Source organism: Mobula birostris, chromosome 8 (assembly GCF_030028105.1).
Source record: "Mobula birostris isolate sMobBir1 chromosome 8, sMobBir1.hap1, whole genome shotgun sequence".
Taxonomy (NCBI): domain Eukaryota; kingdom Metazoa; phylum Chordata; class Chondrichthyes; order Myliobatiformes; family Myliobatidae; genus Mobula; species Mobula birostris.
The window spans coordinates 41,017,112-41,039,289 of record NC_092377.1 but is presented as its reverse complement, the minus strand read 5'-3'; the positions used below and the strand labels follow the sequence as shown (position 1 = coordinate 41,039,289).

The 22,178-nt window shown below is 39.2% G+C and overlaps 1 protein-coding gene across 4 annotated transcripts in view; it reads left to right on the top strand.

Annotated features, from left to right (window-relative positions):
- ubr2 (ubiquitin protein ligase E3 component n-recognin 2) overlaps positions 1–21,712 on the top strand; it is a 176,924-nt gene extending 155,212 nt beyond the window's left edge. For 3 of the 4 annotated variants that reach the window (XM_072265038.1, XM_072265036.1, XM_072265037.1), the window contains exons 41-47: positions 4,028–4,158; positions 12,973–13,081; positions 13,544–13,600; positions 13,738–13,815; positions 16,269–16,439; positions 16,753–16,854; positions 17,292–21,712. In XM_072265038.1, the coding sequence (XP_072121139.1) occupies positions 4,028–4,158; positions 12,973–13,081; positions 13,544–13,600; positions 13,738–13,815; positions 16,269–16,439; positions 16,753–16,854; positions 17,292–17,433 (790 nt within the window). In that variant the 3' untranslated portion in view covers positions 17,434–21,712. Of the gene's footprint in view, positions 1–4,027; positions 4,159–12,972; positions 13,082–13,543; positions 13,601–13,737; positions 13,816–16,268; positions 16,440–16,752; positions 16,855–17,291 lie in introns of those variants that run through there. The other variant, XM_072265039.1, reaches the window with a different exon arrangement.
- Positions 21,713–22,178: the final 466 nt, after the last annotated feature.

Sequence of the window (22,178 nt, the reverse complement as noted above, 5' to 3'; positions counted from 1 at the left end):
TGCAGAAAATTGTAAAATTAGTCAGCTCTATCATGGGTCCAGCCTCTGTAGTAGCCAAGACATCTTTAAGGAGCGGTGCCTTAGGAAGGCAGCGTAGTAGCTAAAACATCTTTAAGGAGCGGTGCCTTATCCATCATTAAAGATCCCCACCACCCAGGACATGCCCTCTTCAAACTTTTACTGTTGGGAAGGAGGTACAGAAGCCTGAAGGCACACACTCAGCAACTCAGGAACAGCTTCTTCACCTCTGCCATCCGTTTTTTGAAATGGGCATTGAACCCGTGAACACTACCTCGTTATGTTTTTATTTCTGTTATTTTGCACTATTTATTTTAAATTAAGTATTTAATAGACATACATATACTTAATGTAACTGAGTTTTTTTTCTCTATATTTCCTTGTCATGTATTTCATTGTACTGCTACCATAAAGATAACAAATTTCCCGACATATACAGGTGATATTAAATCTGATTCTGGATAAAGTATTCATTCCTTTGTAATTACTATGCTAACTATCCTCAGGTGCAATACTGCATATCACCTTACCATCTCACCCAAATTGTTCATGTAGAAAATTGGAGGATAAACTGCTTTCAATGAACTCGTAAGAATAAATACATTCTTTCTCTGTAAGGTCCTTTAGTATGATAGATTTTCAACAGACCAAACCAAATTGAAGACAGAAGAGCATTCAAGACAAGTTAGGGAAATGATAATAGAGAAGCACAAATCTGGGAATGGTACAAGACCATCTCAAAGGCACTGAACATACCTCAGAGCTCGGTGAAGTCCATCGTGTCAAAATGGAGAAATATGAAACAACAGCCACACTGCTTTGATCAGGCCACCCGTCTAAACTTAGTCACTGGAGAAGAACGGCACTTGTAAGAGAGGCTACTGTGATGCCAACACTTACTCAGAGTGAGCTGCAGAAGTCAGTGGCTGCAACTGGAAATGAAGTTCATGGCTCCACAATCTCAAAGGCCTTGCACAAAAAAGGTTATTTATGGAAAAGTGGCAAGGAAGAAGCCCTGGCTAATGAATAGCATATCCTTGCTTGTAAAGACTTTGCAAAGCAAAGATACTGTAAAGATGTGGAAGAAGGTGTTATAAGTGGAACTTTTTGGTCTCAACACTAAACGGCACATGTGGCATAAATGTAATACTGCGCATCAGCCAGGTAATACCATCCCTACTATTAAAGCATGTGGAGGTAGCATCATGCTACAGTAATGCTTTTCAGCAATAGGGACTGGAAATCTGGTCAGGGTTGATAGGATCATGAATACTGCTAAATACAGGGATAAAAACCTGCTAGCCTCTGCCAGAAAGCTTAAACTGGGGAGGAAATTTGTCTTTCAGTAGGACATCGACCCAAAGCACACTGCCGTAGCAACCTTGGTGCCTTCAAATGAAGAAAATTGATGTCCTTTATTGGCAAGTCGGAGTCCTGACCTTAACCTGATCAAACATCCCTGGGCAGACCTCAAAATTGCTGTCCACCGCCACTCCCCAAATAACCTGGCACAGCTTGGGCAATTTTGCAAGAAGAAATTGGCAAATCTCGCTCCATCACATTGTGCAAAGTTAATAGAGACATTGATAAAGACCACTGTCTGTAATAACTGTGAGAGGTGGTTCGACTAAGTACTGAGCATAGCGGGAATAAATACTTCTGAATTACTGAGCATAGTGGGAATAAATACTTCTGAATTACTGAGCATAGCGGGAATAAATACTTCTGAATTGCTGGCACTTCAGGTTTTGAGTTCTTAGTTTTTCATGTTTTGCAATTTACCCTGTTTTTTGGGCTCTACTGTGAAAAAAGGATAATGTGAGTCAGAAATAAAAATTGTCAGTTAAATTAATCAAAATCCCTGGTTGTAATACTTATTTATGTGAAAAAAGGGTTGAGGCTGAATACTTTCACAAGGCACTGTATGTACCAGTGCAGTGAAAAACTTGCAGCAGCATCACAGGAACATAGCACTATATAAGCAGCATTCACAAGAAAAAAATAAACTTAAGTTTTCACAACTTCACAAGAAAAAAAAACAACAAAAATCAAAGTCCATTGTCATACAAAGCGATAAGTGTTGTCTTAGTGTTGCTAGACTGCAATGGCGATTATGGTTTTTCTGGTTGGTTCGAAGACCAAATGATTGAAGGGAAATAACTGTTCTTGAACCTGATAGCATGGAGCTTCTGTCACTCTTTCTCATTGGTAGCTTCAAAAAGATGGCATGGCCCAGATGGTAGGGACTTTTGGATGATGATGCCTTGAAGCAGTGCCTTCTGTAGATAATATTGATTGTAGAATGGGATGTGCTCATGATGCATTAAGTTAAGTCATGTAACTTATTACATTCCTGACCATTGTAGAAGTTTGTTAGGGTTCAGTGACAAGCCAAACCTACTTATCCTCGTGAGAAAGTAAAGATGCTGGCACACTTTCCTTATCATTGTATCTATATGCTGGACCCAGGACAGGTCATCCAATTGGTTAATGCCCAGAAATGTAAAGCTGCCGACTCTCCCCTGCAAATCCCCCAATGTAGACTGGTGCATGTTGGCCCTTCTTCGCCTTCCTGAAGTCAACAATCAACTCTTCAGTTTTGCTGATGTTGAGCAAGATGTTGTTGTGCCACCATTCCACCATTAGTGGATCTTGCTCCAGTAAGGTGATTCATTGTCATCTGTGTGTTGACAAATTTGAAGGTGGCATTAGTGCTGTGCTTAGCCACACAGATCCATGTATAGAGATGTGAACAGGGGGATAAATTATGTTGATGATCAGTGAAGGTGAGTCGTTGTTACAAATCCTCAGTAACTGAGACTTGCCAGTAACAAAGTTGAGTGTATAGTTGCAGAAGGAAATATGGAAGCCTGAAGCTTGATGATGAATTTGGGTGGGCTGATTGTGTTGTACACCAAGCATCATCGGTGAACAGCAGCCTGATGTACAAGTTCCTGGTTTCCAGATGGTCTAGAGCGGAGTAAAGAGCCATAGAAATCACATCTGCTGTTCACCTGTTGTGGCAGTAGGCAAATTGGAGCAGATCCAGGCTATTTCTGAGACAAGAGTTGATTCGTCCCATAACCTACCTTTTGAAGCACTTCATTACAGTTGATGTAAATACTACCAAACGGTAGACATTGAGCCAGATCATCCAGCTCTTCTTCGGTGCCAAAACATTATGTGCATTTTTGAAGCAAACAGAACCTCAAACTGCAGAAACAAGAGCTTAAATATGCTCATAAGTACTCCGGACAGTTGGTTTACACAGATCTTTAGTATTCAGCCAGGTACAACATCTATTCAATGTCATCACAAAGTCAATTGCAAGTTATTTATTGGCTGTTCATTGGTTTTTAATTTCATTACAATTAAGACTGTAGTTTCAGGGAAGATCCTTGACAGCTCAGTGTTCCGAATACTGTGTTAACCTAATTGGCTAAAATTGTCCTGCAGATTTTTTCTGGGGTGAAAAGAAGGAAACCACCCGACATAGGTTCTCATGACTAGGTGACCCCTTGTTATCCTCCTCAAGGCCATTCCAGTATTGTACTATTATTCGCCATCTAGACTCTTGAAGACTCATCACTTGGACTAGTTACTTGAGGGATTATATTTTCTGTGGAATATAACATGAAATGGGAGAAGACTTTATGGTGAGATCCTGGCAATAAATTAATCCAGTCTTTCATCCAAGTCATGACAATTGGCATCATAAAGTTGATAAACAGAAATCTGCCTTCAGTGGCTTGAAATTAAGTTGATCTTTAAACACTTGGGGAACAGATGTTCTTACAAAGAATCAGTATAAGGTAGCCTGGGAGAAGCTGTCTGATAGTGAAATTAGTTTAAGACAACAGCAGAATGGCTGTGAGAACATTGATATAAAATAAGATTTCAAATTCTGCGCTGTTGGTACATGATGAAATGCTACAGATTACTATATTGTTTTTTTAAGTGCGCATCATCATCTTAAAGAATCATTGCTTTTGCGTTTTATTTCCAATAGTGCCTTGAATTTCTTGGCCTCGGGTTGGCACCTTTGGCAATATATCAAGACTGGAATTATGCCCTATCTACGATGTTCTGCTTTGTTCTTTCACTATCTTAATGGTGTCCCAGTACCAGTTGAATTGCAAGGTAATTTTTGGAGTTTTATTTTGTTGGTGTTAGGTTTGAAAACCAAGTTTTTCACTTGGTTATTATGGATAAACATTACTAAATTATTTTGCATATTAAGCTGAAGTATGTACTATTAACATTTTCTCCAAGCTTTCGGTTTTGTGCTCTGAATGAAGTAGATTTAACCAAAAAGACAAATGTGGATTTATTGGTATTCATATTTAAAGGGAAGATGAGGCAATCGTAGCTGACAGGGGAAGTCAAAAACAGCATAAAAGCAAGATAGGGCATAAAATTTAACATAAATTAATGGGAAGTTAGAGGATTGGGAAGTTTTTTTAAAACCAGCACAAGCAATTAAAAAAGCCATAAGGAGAGAGATGAAATATGAAGGTAAGCTAGCCAGTAATATAAAAGAGGATATCAAAAGTTTTTTCAGATATATGGAGATGAAACGAGGCAAGAGTGGATATCAGACCTTTGGGAAATTATGCTGGAGAGGTAGTAACGGAGGACAAAGAAATGGCAGACGATCTTACTAAGTACTTTGCATCAGTCTTCATTGTGGAAGACACTAGCAGTATGCCAGAAATGTGAGAGTATCAGAGAGCAGAAGTGAGTGTAGTTGCAATTATTAGGGGGAAGTTGAAAGTTCTGAAGGTACATGTCTCCTGACCGAGATAGACTACACATCAGGCTTCTGAAAGAGCTAGCTGAAGAGATTGTGGAGATTAGTAATGATCTTTCAAAAATCACTAGATTCTGGAATGGTTCTGGAGGACTGGAAAATTGCAAATGTTACTCCACTCTTTAAGGCGAGAAGTATGCATAAGAAATGAAATTATAGGCCAGTTAGCCTGTCTTCAGTGTTTGGGAAGATTTTGGAGCCCATTATTTAGGATAAGGTTTCAGGGTACTTGAAAACACATGATAAAATAGACCAAAGTCAGCATAGTTTCCTTAAGTGGAAATCTTGCCTGTGAAATCTGTTGGAACAAGCAGAATGGTCAAAGGAGAGTCAGTGGATGTTGTTTGGATTTTCAGAAGGCCCTTAACAAGGTGCTGTACATTAAGCTGCTTAACAAGATAAGTGCCATGGTATTACAGGAATGGCAGGAGGCAAAGATGTGAGAATAAAGAAAGCCAAAGTGACCTGGATGACAGAATTGATGGCTTTTTGGCCAAGTTTGCAGATGATATGAAGAAATGTGGAAGTGCAGGAGGACTTAGACACATTAAGAGAATGGGAAAAGAAGTGCTAGATGGAATATGGTTCAGGGTAGTGTGTGGTCATGCACTTTGGTAGAAGGAATAAAGGAATAAACTATTTTCTAAACAGGGAGAAAATTCAAAAGTTAGAGGTACAAAGGGTCTTGGGAGTTCTTGTGCAGGATTCCATAAAGGTTAACATTGCAGGTTCAGTCGGTGATAAGGAAGACAGATGCAATGTTTGCATTTTATTTCAAGAGGACTAGAATATAGGAGCAAGGATATAAGGTATTGGTCAGACTGTACTTCAAGTATTATGAACTATTTTTGGTCCCTTATCTAAGAAAAGTTGTGCTGGCATTTGAAAGGATCCAAAGGATGTTCATGAAAATGATTCCATGATCATTTGATGGCTCTGGGCCTGGACTCGATGGAGTTTAGAAGAATGACAGGGAATCTCATTGAAACCTATTGAATATTGATAGGTCTAGATAGAATGGTTGTGGAGAGGCTGTTTCCTATAGTGGGTGAGTCTAATGACCAGAGGGCATAGCCTCAGAATAGAGGGACAACCATTTAAACGGAGAAGAGAGGAATTTCTGTAGCCAGAGGATGGTGAATCTGAGGAATTCATTGCCACGAATAGCTGTAGAGGCCAAGTCACTGAGTATATTTAAAGCAGAGGTTGATATGTTCTTGATTAGTTGACACATCAAGGTTGCAGGGAGAAAGCAAGAGAATAGGGTTCAGAGGAATAATAAATCAGCCGTGATGGAATGGCGGAGCAGAATCTGTGGGCCAAATGGCCTAATTCTACTCCTTTGTTTTATCGTCTTCTGGTCTTTTTAGCCCAATGGGATAGCTGTCTTGAGTGCAACCTATTACTTGTTACAGTGCCTTGTAAATGTATTCAGTCCCCACCGCTTTGTTCCCTTAAATGAGTATTACAACCAGGGATTTTGATCAATTTAACTGACAACTTTTGTTTGTGAATCACATACTCCTTCTGTCACAATAGAGCCCAAGAACAGGGATGGTTGTAAAGGATAAAAAATTAAAAATTTAGAAACTGAAATGTCAGTAGTTCAAATATATTCATTCCCCCTTTGCTCAGTACTTAGTTAAACTACCTCTCACAGCTATTACAGTCAGTAGTCTTTTTGGATGAGGTTCTATTAGCTTTGCACAATGTGATGGAGCAGGATTTGCCCATTTCTCCTTGCAAAATTGCTCAAGCTGTGCCAAATTACTTGGGGAGTGGCAGTGGGCAGCAGCTTTGAGCACTTGCCAGAGATGGTCGATTGGGTTAAGGACAGGACCCTAACCGGGCTACTCAATGCCATCAGTTTTCTTCACTTGAAGCCACTTCAAGGTTGCTCTGGAAGTGTGCTTTGGGTTGTTGTCCTGAGTAAAGACTAACTTCCTCTCCAGTTTAAGCTGTCTGGCAGTCTTAACAGGTTTTTATCCAGGATCTCTCTGTACTTGACAGCATTCTTTCTCTCATCAATTCTGACCAGAATTCCAGTCCCTGCTGCTGAAAAGCATCCCCATAGCATACTTTATAGTAGGGATGGTGTTACCTGGCTGATGCACAGTATTATATTTTTACGCCACATGTACTGTCTAGTATTCAGGCCAAAAAGTTTTACGTTAGTTGTCCAACCACTAGACCTTCTTCTGCATAGAGTTTAAGAATAGTACAGCACAGAAGCAGGCACTTTGGCCCATCTAGTCCATGCCAAACCAATTAAACTGCCTACTCCCATCGAACTGCACCAGGATCATAGCCCTCCATACCCCTGCTATCCACGTACTTATGTAACCTCCTCTTAAACTTTGAAATAGAGCTTGCATGCACCAATTACACTGGCATCTCGTTCCACACACTCATGGCCCTCTGAGTGAAGAAGGTTCCCTTTAAACCTTACACCTTTCACTCTTAACCCATGATGTTTATTTGTAGTCCCACCCAACCTCAGTGGGAAAAGCTTGCTTTCATTTGTTGTTGTTGTTCGTCCATCGTTGACGTCGATGAGGACCTCGACACCATAATGATGATGTCGAGACTTGCGCATGATTTGGATTTAAGTGAGGGAGAGTTGCGCAGCGTCAGCCTCACTCTGTCTTCCCAATTCCCATCTGGGTCCAATGGCAAGACAGAGTCTAGACAGCTGGAGATGAGACTAGGCGCAGTGGATGACCAGGACGTCTTCTGTGTCTTGTCCTGCTCTACACGTTCCACGACGCTTGCAGAGACCACCTCCTTGACCGTTGGACCTTCCATTGGTTTTGTCTGCTCAATCCGCCGGCGTCTGTCTTCACATGCTGGGATAGACAACTCCCTATCTCACCGAGGGTTTGAGACCCGTCGGCTACCCTCACCTGGTTTAGCCGGCTTGTCAAAGCCATTACCCGGGGTGTGGCCGCTGTCGCACGCAAACAGCTACGGGGAGCCACAGGTGAGAGCTGAGTGCCAGGTGGGGACCAAAGGTGGACTAACCGCCCTAAAAAGGACGCGACATGTTCCCCCACCAGAGGTGCTACCCCTCCCTGACACCCCATATACCCCTTGCTTTCATTTACCCTACCTATATCCCTCATAATATTTTGTACACCTCAGTCAATTCTCCCTTCAATCTTCTACGTTCCAAGGATAAAGTCCAACCGATTCAGTCTTTCCTGATAATTCTGGTCCTCCAGTCCCGACAACATCCTTGTAAACTTTCTCTGTACCCTTTCAACCTTATTTACATCTTTTCAGTAGGTAGGTGACCAAACCTGCATTCAATACTCCAAATTAGTCCTCACCAACGTCTTGTACAACTTCAACATAACATCCTGTACTCAATACTTTAATTTATGAAGACCAACTTACCAAAAGCTTTCTTTACAACCTAATCTTCTTGTGACTCCACTTTCAGTGAATTCTGGACCTCTATTCTCAGATCACTTTGTTCTACAGCATTCCTCAATGTCCTGCCGTTCCCTGTGTAAGACTTACTCTTACACCTCGCACTTGTCTGCATTAAATTCCATCTGCCCTTTTTTTTTAAATCCCATTTTTCTAGCTAGTCCAGATTCTGCTGCAAGCCATGATATGAGTAGTCTTCCTTATTGTGTGCTACACCCCCGGTCTTGGTGTCGTCTGCAAATTAGCTGATCTAGTTAACCACATTATCATCAAGATGTCAATATAGATGACAAACACAACAGATCCAGCACCGATCTCTGCAGCATTCCACTACTCAGAGAGATAACCATCTACTGCCACTCTCTGGCTTCTCCCACAAAGTCAATGTCTAATCCAATTTACTACCTCATCTTGAATGCTGAGCAACTGAGCCTCATTGACCAATCTCCTATGTGGGACCTTGTCACTGCCTTCCTAAAGTTCATGTAGACAACATTCACTACCTTGCATCCATCAACTTTCCTGGTAACTTCCTTGAAAAACTCTATAAGATTGGTTAGACACAACCTACCATGCACGAAGCCATACTGACTATCCTTAATCAGTCCATGACTATTCATATATTTGGTCCCTTTGAATAACTCACAATAATTTTCCCACAACTGATATCATGCTCACTGGCCTATAATTACCTAGTTTATTTTTAGAACCTTTCGTGAACAGGACAACATTGGCTATCCTCCAATCCTCCGGAACCTCACCTGTCACTGAGGATGATTTAACAATCTCAGCCAGAGCCCAGGCAATTTCTGCACTTGCCTACCACAGGGTCTGAGAGAACACCTTGTCAGGCCCTGGGGATTTATCCACCTATTTTGCCTCAGGACAGCAAACACCTCCTCCTGTGTAATCTGTACAGAGTCCATGAAATTGATGCCACTTTACCTCACTTCTGTAGACTTTGTGTCCCTCTCCTGAGTAAATACAGATGCAAAAATTTCACTGAAGATCTCCCATGTGTGGATTACCATTCTGATCTTCCAGAGGACCAATTTTATCCTTGTCGTCCTTTTGGTCTTAACATATCTGTAGAATCCATTAGGATTCCCCTTCACCTTGTCTGCTGGGGCAACCTCATGCCTTCTTTAAGCCTTCCTCATTTCTTTCTCTTACATTTTTTTTTACTCCATTAGCACCTTATTTATTCCTACTTGTCTGTACCTGCAATATACCTCCTTTTTCTTTCTTAACCTGGGCCTCAATAAACTTGAAAACCAAGGTTCCCTAAACCTGTTATCTTCACCTTTTACTCTGACAGGCACATACAAACCTTGTTCGCTCAAAATTTCACTTTTGAAGGCCTCCCACTTTTCAAGTACACCTTTTCCAGAAAACAGCCTGTCCCAATCCACACTTGCCAAATCCTTTCTGATACTATCAAAATTGGCTTTTCTCCCTATTTTTTGCATATTTACTTTGAAATTAATGGCATTATGATCACTAGATGCAAAGTGTTCTACACAAACATCTGTTACCTGCCCTGCCTCATTCCCTAATAGCAGATCAAGTGTAATACATTTTCTTGTTGGGACTTCAATGTACCGATTAAGTAAACTCTCCTGAACACATTTGACAAACTGTACCGCATCTAGTTCTTTTATAGTATGGGAGTCCTGGTCAATAGGTGGGAAGTTAAAATCACCTACTATAATAACTTTGTTTCTTGCAACTGTCTGCTTTCTCTGCACAAATGTGTTCATCCCAATCCCTCAGATTGTTGGGTGGTCCGTAATATAGCCCCATTAGCGTGTATGTGCCTTTCTTATTCCACAGTTCCACCCATAACACTTTACTAAACAAGTTCTCCTGTCTGTACTGACTCAGCACTACTGTGACATTTTCCCTGATTCGTAACACCACCCCTCCTCCTTTAATCCCTCCCACTCTGTCACGTGTAAAACAACAAAACCCCAGAATACTGAGCTGCCTGCCAGTTCTGCCACTCCAGCCACCAAGTTTCACTAATGGCTACAATATCATAGTTCCATGAACTCATCTGCCTTTCCTACAGTACTACTTGCATTGAAATATATGCAGCTCCGGGCATTAGTTGCAACATGCTCAACCTTTTGACTCCTGACTTTGTCTGAGGTCTTAACAACATCTGTCTCCACAACCTCTCCACTGTCTGTTCTGACATCGTGGTTCCCATCCCCCTGCAACTCTAATTTTAACCCCTCCCCATGCAGTACTAGCAAACCTTCTTGCTAGGATATTACTCTCCTTCCAGTTCAGGTGCAAGCTGTCCCTTCTGTACATATCCCACCTTCCCTGGAAGAGAGCCTAATGATCCAAAAATCTTATGCCCTCCCTCCTACTCCAACTCCAACTCCTTAGCCAAGTGTTAAACTGTATAATCATCCTAGTTCTGGCCTCACTTTCACATGGCATGAGTAGCAATCCTGAGATCACAAGCCTGGACATCTTGTCCTTTAACTTAGCATCTAATTACCTGAATCACTTCGTAGAACCTCGTCACTCTTCCTTCCCATGTCATTGGTACCTACATGGACCATGACCCACTTAAGAATGCTCACCTTCCCTCTTAAGAATGCTGAGGACTCAATCCAGGATGTCTGGACCCTGGCAAAATACCATCCAGGAATCTCATTCTCGGACACAGAACCTTTTTTCTGTTCCCCTAACTAATGAATCCCCTACCACCACAGCTCGCCTCTTCCCCCCCCTTCCCTTCTGAGTCACAGAGCCAGACCCAGTGCCTGTGACCTAACTGCTGTGACCTTCCTCTGCTCTGTCATCCACCAATAGTAGTATACCTATTGTTGAGAGAAATGACCACAGAGTACTCTGCAATGGCTGTTTAATCCCTTTCCTCTTCCTGACTGTCACCCAGTATCCTGTGTCCTGCACCTTGCATGTAACAACCTCTCTGTACATCCTATTTATCATCTCCTCGCCTCTCAGATGATTGGGAGTTCATCCAGCTCCAGCTCCAACTCCTTAAAGTGGAGTGTCAGAAGCTGCAGCTGGATGCACTTCTTGCAGGTGAGGTTGTCAGGGACACTGGAGGTCTCCCTGCCTTCCTACGTTCTGCAAGAGGAGCATTCAACTATCCTGACTGCCCTCCCTACTGTTCTGAGCAAATATAAAGAAGAAAAATACAATAAACTGTGGGTTAAAAATATACCTACAGCTTTTCACTTGCTGTCACATATCTACAATATCTTCTTCGTGTCACTTTGCAACGTTTTTGCGGGCAAAGGTATGCTTTTTTTTTAAAGCCAGGCTGTTTCTTTGCCACTCTTGCATAATACCCATTTTGTGCAAGGCCTTAAATATTGTCGAGCTATGAACTTCATCTCCAGTTGCAGCCACTGACTTCTGCAGCTCACTGTGAGTAACTGTTGGCATCACAGTAGCCTCTTATAAGTGCCATTCTTCTCCGGTGACTAAGTTTAGAGGGGTGGGTTGACCTAGGCAGTGTGGCTGTTGTTTCCACTTTTTTCCACATGAAGTACTGTACTGACCTCCGAAGTATGTTCAGTGCCTTTGAGATAGTCTTGTACCTTTCCCCAGATCTGTGCTTCTCTATTATCATTTCCCTGACTTGTCTTGAATGTTCTTTTGTCTTCATCTTGGTTTGGTCTGTTGAAAGTCTGCCATACTGTTGGACCTTCGAGAGAGGGTGTATTTATTCTTATGAATTAATTGGAAACAGGCTATCTCCAATTCTCCACATCAACAAATTGGGTGAGTTGGTAAGGTAATGTACAGTATTGTACCTGAGGAAGGTAAGCAAAGGGGGATGAATACTTTTTCAGCCTCACAATTTTGATTTTTAATGTTTTGTAAATTGATGCCAGGTTTTGAAATTTTTCTTTTGATTTGACATATAAAAGACATGTTTTGTAGATTAGCTCAAATATCCTACTTAAATATATTTTAAATTAGAAAATAAGACAGTAAGATGTGCAAATATTTGTGGGCGATGAATACATTTTCAAGGCATTATACATTCTGAAACTTCAGTCCTGTTATACAGTCAGAAGATCTGTATGTCCACAAAATCAGTGAAGCCACTGGAGTATGTGTCTGGTGGTGGGTTCTTCCTGGAGCTGTCAGAAGTTGCAAGGGATAATTGATCCATTGCATCCAGGTACTGGTGGTCTGGAAGGTAAGTATAATTGAGCTCTCTCCTTTTTCTATCCAGGAAAGGCTGAAAGCAGAGGTGCAGAAAATAAATGAGCTGCAGTCAAGGCCTCTATCCACTATGTTGGAGAGGAAACTAGGGCTAAGGACCAAGGAAGACATCTCTGAAGCACCTATATAGATTTGCATATTTTAGTGCTTGTGGGTTGGTTCTCCTTGCTTATGCATGATATTTTGAAAAATCTTTTCCAGCAATAAATCTCGAATGAGCTTCTTTTCAAAAAATCCTACAATTGCATCCATACCAAATTCAGATTAACTTAAATTTTCTCTTACTTTGTATATGTTGTTTAATTCTTGGTAGTTTTTCTTTTTCATTGCATTTATTTTATTTCAACTACTTTACCAATACTGTTAGGTATAGCATTTCGTAGAACAAAAAAAATGTTTGACGTTTGAATCTGAGTGGAAAAATATTTTGAAATAATTGAAATTTTGTAATGTCTACTAGCTAAATTAATACAATCTCTCTTAATTAACAGAGAATGGACCACACCACTTTGAACTATTATGTCGTTATCTTTCTCTGCCAATAAACCTAATGAGTCTTTTCCAGACAAACAGTGATACTATTGAGCCATTGATGCAAAGGTAAGGTTCAAAAACCTGAACTTTCCATACTGTGAGGATATGCAAGAAATATTTGCTTCTGCATTGCATAAATCAAATGGTGCTGGTGTTGCCATTGCAAATGCTTTGATTAAGGAAACACATTCTCTATACGGTGTATTACTTCTGAAGTCTGCTGTTTTTAATGAACTGATCAATTCATTTTTTCAAAGGATGATTTGATCAGCTGTCTCTTGATATCAACAGTTATGAAATTTAATAAAATAAGTAACTTCATGCAAAAGAGTGAGTAGTTACCATGGTAAACAAGAGAAAGGAGCTGACGTTGCAATCAGGTCCGCTTTGCTATTATTAAATAGTGGAACAGGCCTAGGGGCTGTTTAGCTCATTCATTAGCCTAATTGCAAATATTTAGTGGGGTTCCATTGATTCCATTAATATCTTGTTGGAGGCTAACATCTCAATATAACTTTGAATTTGTAGGTGGTGTGGAGCTGCAGAAGTGCAGAGCTTTGTGAAAGGGGAGAGAACAGCTGTTAGGTAGGTGCATACTTTGTGATTTCGTGATAATTCATTTTCTACATTGACTTATTAATTCTTCAAATTTACTTTGCAAAATATTAACAGTTTCAATTCCCTTCTCCACTACGCCATCCCTTCCACTCTCCTATTTCTAGTTATCCTAGAGAGTCAAATAAATTGATAGACCTTCCTGATGATTACAGCTGCCTTATAAACCAGGCCTCTTGTTTTATGTGAGTAAATAAAATATTTTCCAAATTCTATTATTTGCATTTAACATTGATCTAATTTTTAATTAATGAATAGCAGTTTATTCAACGTAAAAACATCCATCTTTGATTTAATGCTTGCAAAGATTAAAGGACAAGAATTGTGTACATATTTCAATTTTTAAATCTTATAATCAATTGGGTGAACACTTGTGATCAGGGGAATGTATGACAAAAGGATGTTATTGACTCCATGTAGTTTCTCAAAACTATTTTCAGCCATGATTTGTCTTTCTTCTTTAGAATGCTAATCCATTGCTTATTTTTGTAGTTCTAATGCATGTACAATACCAGTGATTTAAGGGTCGCCAATAAGTGCTGGTATTCACATCCTCATTTTCAGTTGTCACTGAAAAGGTGATAAAAATGGTAGAAAGGTATCATGTGCTAAATCCACTGATTGCAATAACTCTGGTGTAGCTCATAGAACTGCTGCCTTACAGTACCAGCGACCAGGGTGAATCATTGCTTCTGGTCCTGTCTGTATGGAGTTTGCACATTCTTGCTGTAACCACGGGGATTTTGTTGGGGTGCTCTGTTTTGCTCCTGCATCCCAAAGACGTGGTGGGGGGGGGGGGGGGTAGAATTCATGGAGTTGTATAACGTGCCAGAAGTAAACAATGTGAAAAGTTAGCCAACGCTTGAAATTTTCCAATATATGAGGGTTGAGTCCCTCTGTTAGTTAGGGACAACCATGGATATTATGTGCTAGCTCTCGGGCAGTACGATCTGGAGAGCAAGCTGTCGCCCGTGTGGCAAATTCCATCTCTCTGTGCAGCTGATGAATCCAAAGTAACAGCAATACCATTTGACACCAGTGGCATCGCAGGGGTTAGTCCTGAAGCCTTCCCCATGAGTGGGTACAGCCACAAGACGGTGATGGTTTGAGATCAGAGTTTTCCTTCCCCTAAATAAGCTGTCAACCACGGCTGATGAGCTCCATCTGCCCAAAGTGGCTGGTTTTAAGGTGTTAGTAACCCACCTTTGCTGCTTCTAATGGTTCTACCACACTTAGTAGCTAAGCCCCTTCTCTCTCCCTGACTATGACAACTTGAAAGAACCTTCCCAATATATGTGAACTTGAAAATAGTTCCTAATGTTGAACAGAAAGGAAGCGGGGGGGGGGGGGGGGGCAGTGGTGATGAAGAAAAGTGAAACACCAATTTCATAGGGAATGTCACCAGCTCCTTTTAGAAAACCACACATTTTTCAGGATAACCACACATATTAAGGACTGCAGGCTGTTTCCCAGCTGTGCTTTACTGCTGAATTATCCATCTTACTGAAATTTTAAAATAGATTTACTATCAAAGAATGTTTAAATTGTACGACCTTGAGGGTTGTTTGCTACAGGCAGCCACAAAGCAAGAAACCCGAAAGATTATAATTTTTAAAAAAACCAACACCCAATCCTCAGAGAGAAGGGGGTAAAAAAAACACATCGTGCAAACAGTAAAAGCGAGCAACAACATTCTGAACCTCAAAGAGTCCTGAGTTCCGAACCCTGGAGTAGACACAAAGCCTCGGTATCAGTCCATCAAAGTGGACGCGGAGCACATTAACTGGGGGCAGTCTTCATTGCCCCAGCGCCATGGAGAGAGGAATGAACTTCGTGGGAGAGTGAGCAAAATCGGCTCTCACCTCCGATCCCGACACCTTGTCTTTCCAGTGTATCTGGATTTACAAGCCTGTTGATTTTGGAGGGGTGCTATATTTCCTAACTAATATATTTGCTTTTAAATATTTGGGTGAGTGGGCACGTGGCCAAGTGGTTAAGGCATTTGACTAGCGATCTGAAGGTCGTGAGTTGGAGCCGCAGCCGAGGCAGCGTGTTGTGTCCTTGAGCGAGGCACTTAATCACACAGTGCTCTGCGACGACACTGGTGCCAAGCTGTATCGGTCCTAATGCCCTTCCCTTGGACACATCGGTGTCGTGGAGAGGGGAGACTTGCAGCATGGGCAACTGCCGGTCTTCCATACAATCTTGCCCAGGCCTGCGCCCTGGAGAGTGAAGATTTTCCAGGTGCAGATCCATGGTCTCACAAGACTAACGGAATGCTTTTTTTTATTTGGGTGAATTTGTTGTTTGAAAATAGTTTCCTGTTTGAATGTCTTCATTAAAATGTTACGCAATATCAAATTTCATTGCTCTGGTACTGATTTGCATTTTGTGAGCTTTTTTCTCCCTTCCTCTCTTTGAAAGACCATTCAAAGCTTTGAGCAGATTTAGTTGCACTCATCAACTGTGAACAGAGGTGATGTCATGAAGAATTGTAAGATGACACTAAAATATTGACATTTTCCTTCACCAAAAACAAATAGTTATTCACCCTAATCAGAATTGTTATATTGTGAGAATTTTGTTTTGCTCATGATTACAATGCAAGGTTTTCTTTTTTCTTTGCGATAATAAACAGATGTCCAAAATCTGGTGGCGATAAAAGTCGTGCCCCAACTCTTTGCTTGGTGTGTGGAGGAATGCTTTGTTCTCAGAGCTATTGCTGTCAGACGGAGCTAGAAGGTGAAGATGTTGGTGCTTGCACTGCTCACACCTATACTTGCGGTTGTGGAGTTGGAATTTTTTTGCGGTGAGTTTGAAATCTTATTGCCATAAACCTTTAGAACTAGAGTCTTAGCTAGGTCCACAAATGGCACTTGTGACCATTATATAAATCATAGTTGATGTGTTCATCAGTAAACCCGAAACTGAACATGCCTGAGTGACGATAGAGAATGAGTTCTGGAAATATTTCCTGTTGCATTGGATTTTCATCCTTAGCTGACTTTCAGCACTTATCCTGAGTAAGATCATTTGATTCTTGATCAAGAAACTAGATTAAAATGGTCACCTGATTTCTTTTTCCCTGAGTCAAGACAAAATGTACTCTTGTGTATTTACAGAGTTCGAGAAAGTCAGGTCCTCTTTCTAGCTGGAAAAACAAAAGGATGCTTTTATCCACCACCCTACCTTGATGATTATGGAGAGACAGATCAAGGACTGAGGTAAAAAGTATAAAATATTTATTCTTCCAAAAACAGGAAATGCATTTCAGTGAAAGAGTACAAATTAGTTGAGATTTTATATTCAATCCAGTGACATATAGAAATGTTAATTCCATGTTGTTTGCTTTTATTGTAATGGCAGAAAAATATCAGATTCTAAACCTATCTGAATTTTTGGGGTGCTTGTTCTTACTAATTAGTGCAAAGATGTATTTGTAATGGTTGATGAAATTTGAGTTTTTTTGAATATGGTGAACATATACAGAATGAGAAAGCATTATTTAGAATAATTTATATATATTTTCCACACCAGCTTCAATGTGAATGAACGTTCCACACAATACAATTGTTTGTTCCGTAGACAGGTTCTTGGTAGACTAGTGTTGTAGGAAAAGTTGATGTTGAAAGTGAATACTTATATGAACTATATTTTACAGACGAGGAAACCCCCTTCATCTGTGCAAAGAACGATACAGAAAACTACAAAAACTATGGCAACAGCATAGCATTACAGAAGAGATTGGTCGTGCACAGGAAGCAAATCAAACACTAGTTGGCATTGACTGGCAGCACTTGTGATTTGTTTTCAATAGAACTGTAGACACTTGGCACATCTGAAGCAAAAAAAAAACTTTTGAGGGAAGTCGGAGGATCAGGTTAGATGAAATACACCTCAGGCTACCCTTTTTTGGAATACTTGTTCCTGAATTACAGTAACTTCAAATGTTGCGTAATTTTTCACCTGTCATTAAGAAAATGTGGATCGCATGTGAAGTGCATTATTTTAGATGTCATTTGCTTTATTTGCACTTAAAGTCTCCTCAACAGTGAAGCGTTTTTGGGTAATAAAGCCCACATTTTCAAAATAGCTGAATTTTTTTTGAATCCAAATTATTTATCAGGTTTTGGACTAATACAATATTGACATCCAAAGTGTGTTTCTGTGCTCTATATAGTCAGTGATGTTTAATGAACAATGTCGGGTCAAGTGAGAAATAGGTTGCTGGACTTCAAATGGAACTTTTTTTTTAGTTCTTTCTTTCCCTCTTTATCCTGTTTTCTTTAGTAGGATAAATCAATTTGCACCAATTTGTGAATATGCATTTTAAGGTGTGCATCTGCTTTCAGTCAACTTATCTAAAATTGAGTATATGTAAAAGTTCCCTCCATTGGAAAAAAGTTAGTTGTCACTTCAGTTTAAGAATCTTACTATTTAATAGTTTATGGAAAATGTTCTAAATGCATTTGAAGGATCTATAGAGCTATTTTATAACTTGCATTTTATAATTATTTTAAAAATAGCCTCATTATTGAAGAGGTCACTGAAATCAGGGTAGTTGATAGAAAATTAACAATTAATCATCTTAAGATACAATTATTAGGAATGATGGTAGGTGAAGAGAAAATGGTTCCATTTTTAATTCTTTTTAACTTTGTGTATGTAAAGCATTCCATTAATGAGTATTTGCTTATAAGGAATGGATGAAGTCTGGTTTACCAGTTAGAGACAACTAGCAACAACTACCATGTAAGACTCTAATTCCTTTGTTCTTTTGTTGGAGAAGATAATGAATTATTTCAGGTATTGCTTTCTAGAAAACTATCAGAATGAAATAAACTGAAAATGGGTCATATAAATGGTATTTTCCTGGCCGGGGGGGGGTGCGGGTGGAAAGTGGCGGAACATTCAGCATACCTTTAAGCATTTTATCCCATCGGTATCACGAGTACAAGATTTTATTACCTGTTAAGATGGTTTAGTAAAATGAGGAAATGGATTGTGTTATACCTTTTTTAAATACTCATTCAAGCAGACTACAGCAGACCATGCATGTGATAAAAAATTTAACTTCTAATTTGCACTTCTATGCCTTTGTATACTAGGATAAATGATTTAGCATGCAAATATGCCATGTGACATTTTAATCTAACTTCATAATTGTAGAGTTAAATGGTTAAAAGATAAGCCATTATCAAACAGAGGAAAACCTTCATGTTCATAACCACATCTTAAGTGTTTATCAGTACTTAAGGTGATGAGGAACCTGACAAATTTGTCTAACCCAGAGTGATATTTCATAATTTTGCTGAATTAAGTGGAATTCCTGAGATGTAGTAAAATGGGAAGGAGGAAAAATCAGTATTGTCTTTTAATAGGTAATGCCTGATGATCATGTTTCAGCACAAAATATGTGATTACTCTTCAACAACACTGCTTTGAACCATCTTAAAATAAAGAAGACAAAAATCCATTCTTGACTGAAATACAGTGCAATAATAAGTAATTTTGTTTTAATGAATAGAGATTCAGAAAGGTTACAGAAACATAGAATCTCAACTATTTGATTTATTTCGTGATGCAGTGCAGAGTAAGTCCTCCTAGCCCTTTGGGCCACATCGTCCCAGCAATCCCCAATTAACCCTAACCTCATCATGGGATAATTTACAATGGCAATTTAACCTCCCCGATACGTCTTTGGTCTGTGGGAGGAAACTGGGAGACCCAGAGAAAGCCCAAGCATTCCTTGGGAGAAAATACAGAGACTCCTTACAGAATGGCAGTGAAATCGAACTCCTAACTCTGGAACGCCCCAAGCTGTAATGGCTAACTGCTACACTACCGTGGCACCCAAACTAAGGTTTGCCAAAATTCAGAAAATTCGTTCCAGAAAGATAATTTGTTTTCCATCATATCTCAAGTAAGTTCTTATTTATTTAATGCAGTAAACTTCAGGCATGATGCCTTGATTGTGTACCTTTCATTATCCTTGATCTTTCCATCCTGGCTATCATTCTTTCAGCAGATGGAAATGGATGAGAAAATCCATTTAGTTCCTGCACCTCAAAAGATACTGTTAGAATAACAGCAATTGCTTCTGAAGATTTTTTTTCCATTTTCTTCCTAAGACTCCATTTAATTTCTTGTTGCTCTGACATCGGATGTATTTCCTGTTGGTTTGATCATGTAATCTAAAGTCCTGGATTTGCAGTTTGGTTTTCTCATTTATTAATACCAATCATCTAATATACATTGTCAATCTTATTCAAGCTTGAAGATCTCAAGTATCTCCAGTCATTGCTGAGAAATCAGTCTATGAGTGCTTCCTTCCTTTTAATTTTCAGTCTTCCCCCTTGTTTTTAAGTCCTGAAGAAGGGTCAATTTCTAAAGTGTTGTTGCCATTATTTTTTTTTTGCCTTACCGTATAATTTTAAAGAAGGAACCTTTTTTCATTTATTGTTTTGATTATTGCCTACCGGAAAATGGAGGCATTTATCAGGCAAGGGTTTTTATGGCTGCGTTGATGAAGTTGGAATATTTTACAGTGCTTGAAATGAAAATGTGATTTAAAATATTAAACTCCTTAAACCTGAGGAATGCCACATTAATTTGGTGCATTTTGAGATTTACTGTATTAAGCTTTGAGGATATTTTGGCCTTTTTTCTTCTTGTATCATCATTGCTTCATCCAGAGCTGATTGCCCTTCAAGTAATGCTTTTTCTCTTGTTGAAGTTGATCTCATGCTGCTAAGTATTCCAGCTTCGCTAAGTCTATACCGACTGGAAAAATATTTGATTCCATGTAGTCAGTTACAGGGTGCAGAAAAAAGATTTAACAGTGACTTCATTAGTATGTGAAGTAAACAAACTCTGTGTATGAAGCAGTAAATGCAATCTAACTTGCAATATTATATCTTTTGCAAATGGACATATTCCTATTTTGAATGGCATCAAAGAATAAAAATTTTAGTTTCTGAATAAACATGAAATTTCACAGGTGCTGCAATTTGAATATAACATACAGGGTGACGAACCTATGACAGGTGTGCCTGAGATAGCACGCAAATAAAATTTTTTTGGCACTCCGCATGCAGTGCCAGCCCTTAATTCTTTAAAGCCCACCCATAATAAAAGGATACATAATAATTATCTTTACTGCTGTATGAAGCAACAATTTTTTTTACGGTCTGAGAGTAGTGAGATGTTTTCACAGGAAATGTCTCCCACCAGCTGAGTGCCAGCTAGACAGTTGTGAAGACACGTGACATTGGATGATACGTTTTGAACTCAGTATGCATCAGTATTTGAATAGTAAATGATTTCAACTATTTAAAATTGTTATTTTTCAATTGTCTTTTTAAAATACTAATAATTTTAACAGGTTTTCTAAAATGCTTCATTTATTTCAATCTGTCTCTGTTATAATTTTATTAACAGTAGAACAATGAATACATGTAAATAGGTAACCTGAATCATCGTTTTTTCCCTTTAAGTCCATAATTATTGTTCCTAATTCATTAATCAATGATAATCTCTGCTCCAAATTACTATATCACATGAAGTTTTTAGAAGATTATCACCAATTTGGGCACACGTTCTCAAAAAGGTTCACCACTCCTGAAAGGATGTACCTGGTCTTCCAGAAAATTTGTCTTCATTTGACTTAAATGCAGTTTACTGTGAAAGTGAGATCATTTTCGTTTGCATAATCTTGGCTGATGCTGATGTGGATATACTGTAGACAAAAAGCCTAACAAAAGCCTGATATAGTAAATTTAAATGTTTTAATTTTAAAGTAATGTACATAATTTGCTGAAACAGAAAGCACACCCATTTCTCCCTTTCACTTGTCCTGTTAATACCTTAAATTGACCACATTCTCACGTATTGTGCAATTTTTGCTCATGGAAACATTTAGCATGCATTTACATTCACTGTAGAAATGTTTATAAAAACAAATACTTTAGATATTTGGGAGAATTCTTGTAATAAATGGGCTGTTAATATATGTTGAATTCATGTATAATTGGTACTATGTACTATATGTAAAAAGCTGAAGATTCAAATAAATGCTTTAGGTGTTGAAAATCTTCGTCTCTCTTCATAATGGATAAACCTTCCAAATGAGTATTTGTCTCACATTTTTGATCATTTTTATCTTCATAGACTTTATTCAGGTAAAGCTATTCTCTACTGGGTTATAACTTTAGCAGTAAAGAAAAATCAGACCAATTTTGATAACCCATGAAATTGAATTTTAAAAAATGAATTAAAGTTAGGCTTCCTTTAATGTAAAGTGTTTGCAATGGCAATTTAAACAAACACTGGCTGGTATCCATGGAAATGTGAACATGAGTCAACCAACAATTTTAGGGAAGAGAATGGTGTTAAGATGGCAAACTAGTGTGGTTTGTATCTGTTTTCCTATCTAAGTAAATTTTCAAGTCATTTGCCATGGCTTGATGTTTTTTTTTCCAAGGGACAGTTATTAAGTTAGAAGCCAGATTGGCCTCATTTTCTCTTCACTCCTTGACATTGGTTCTAT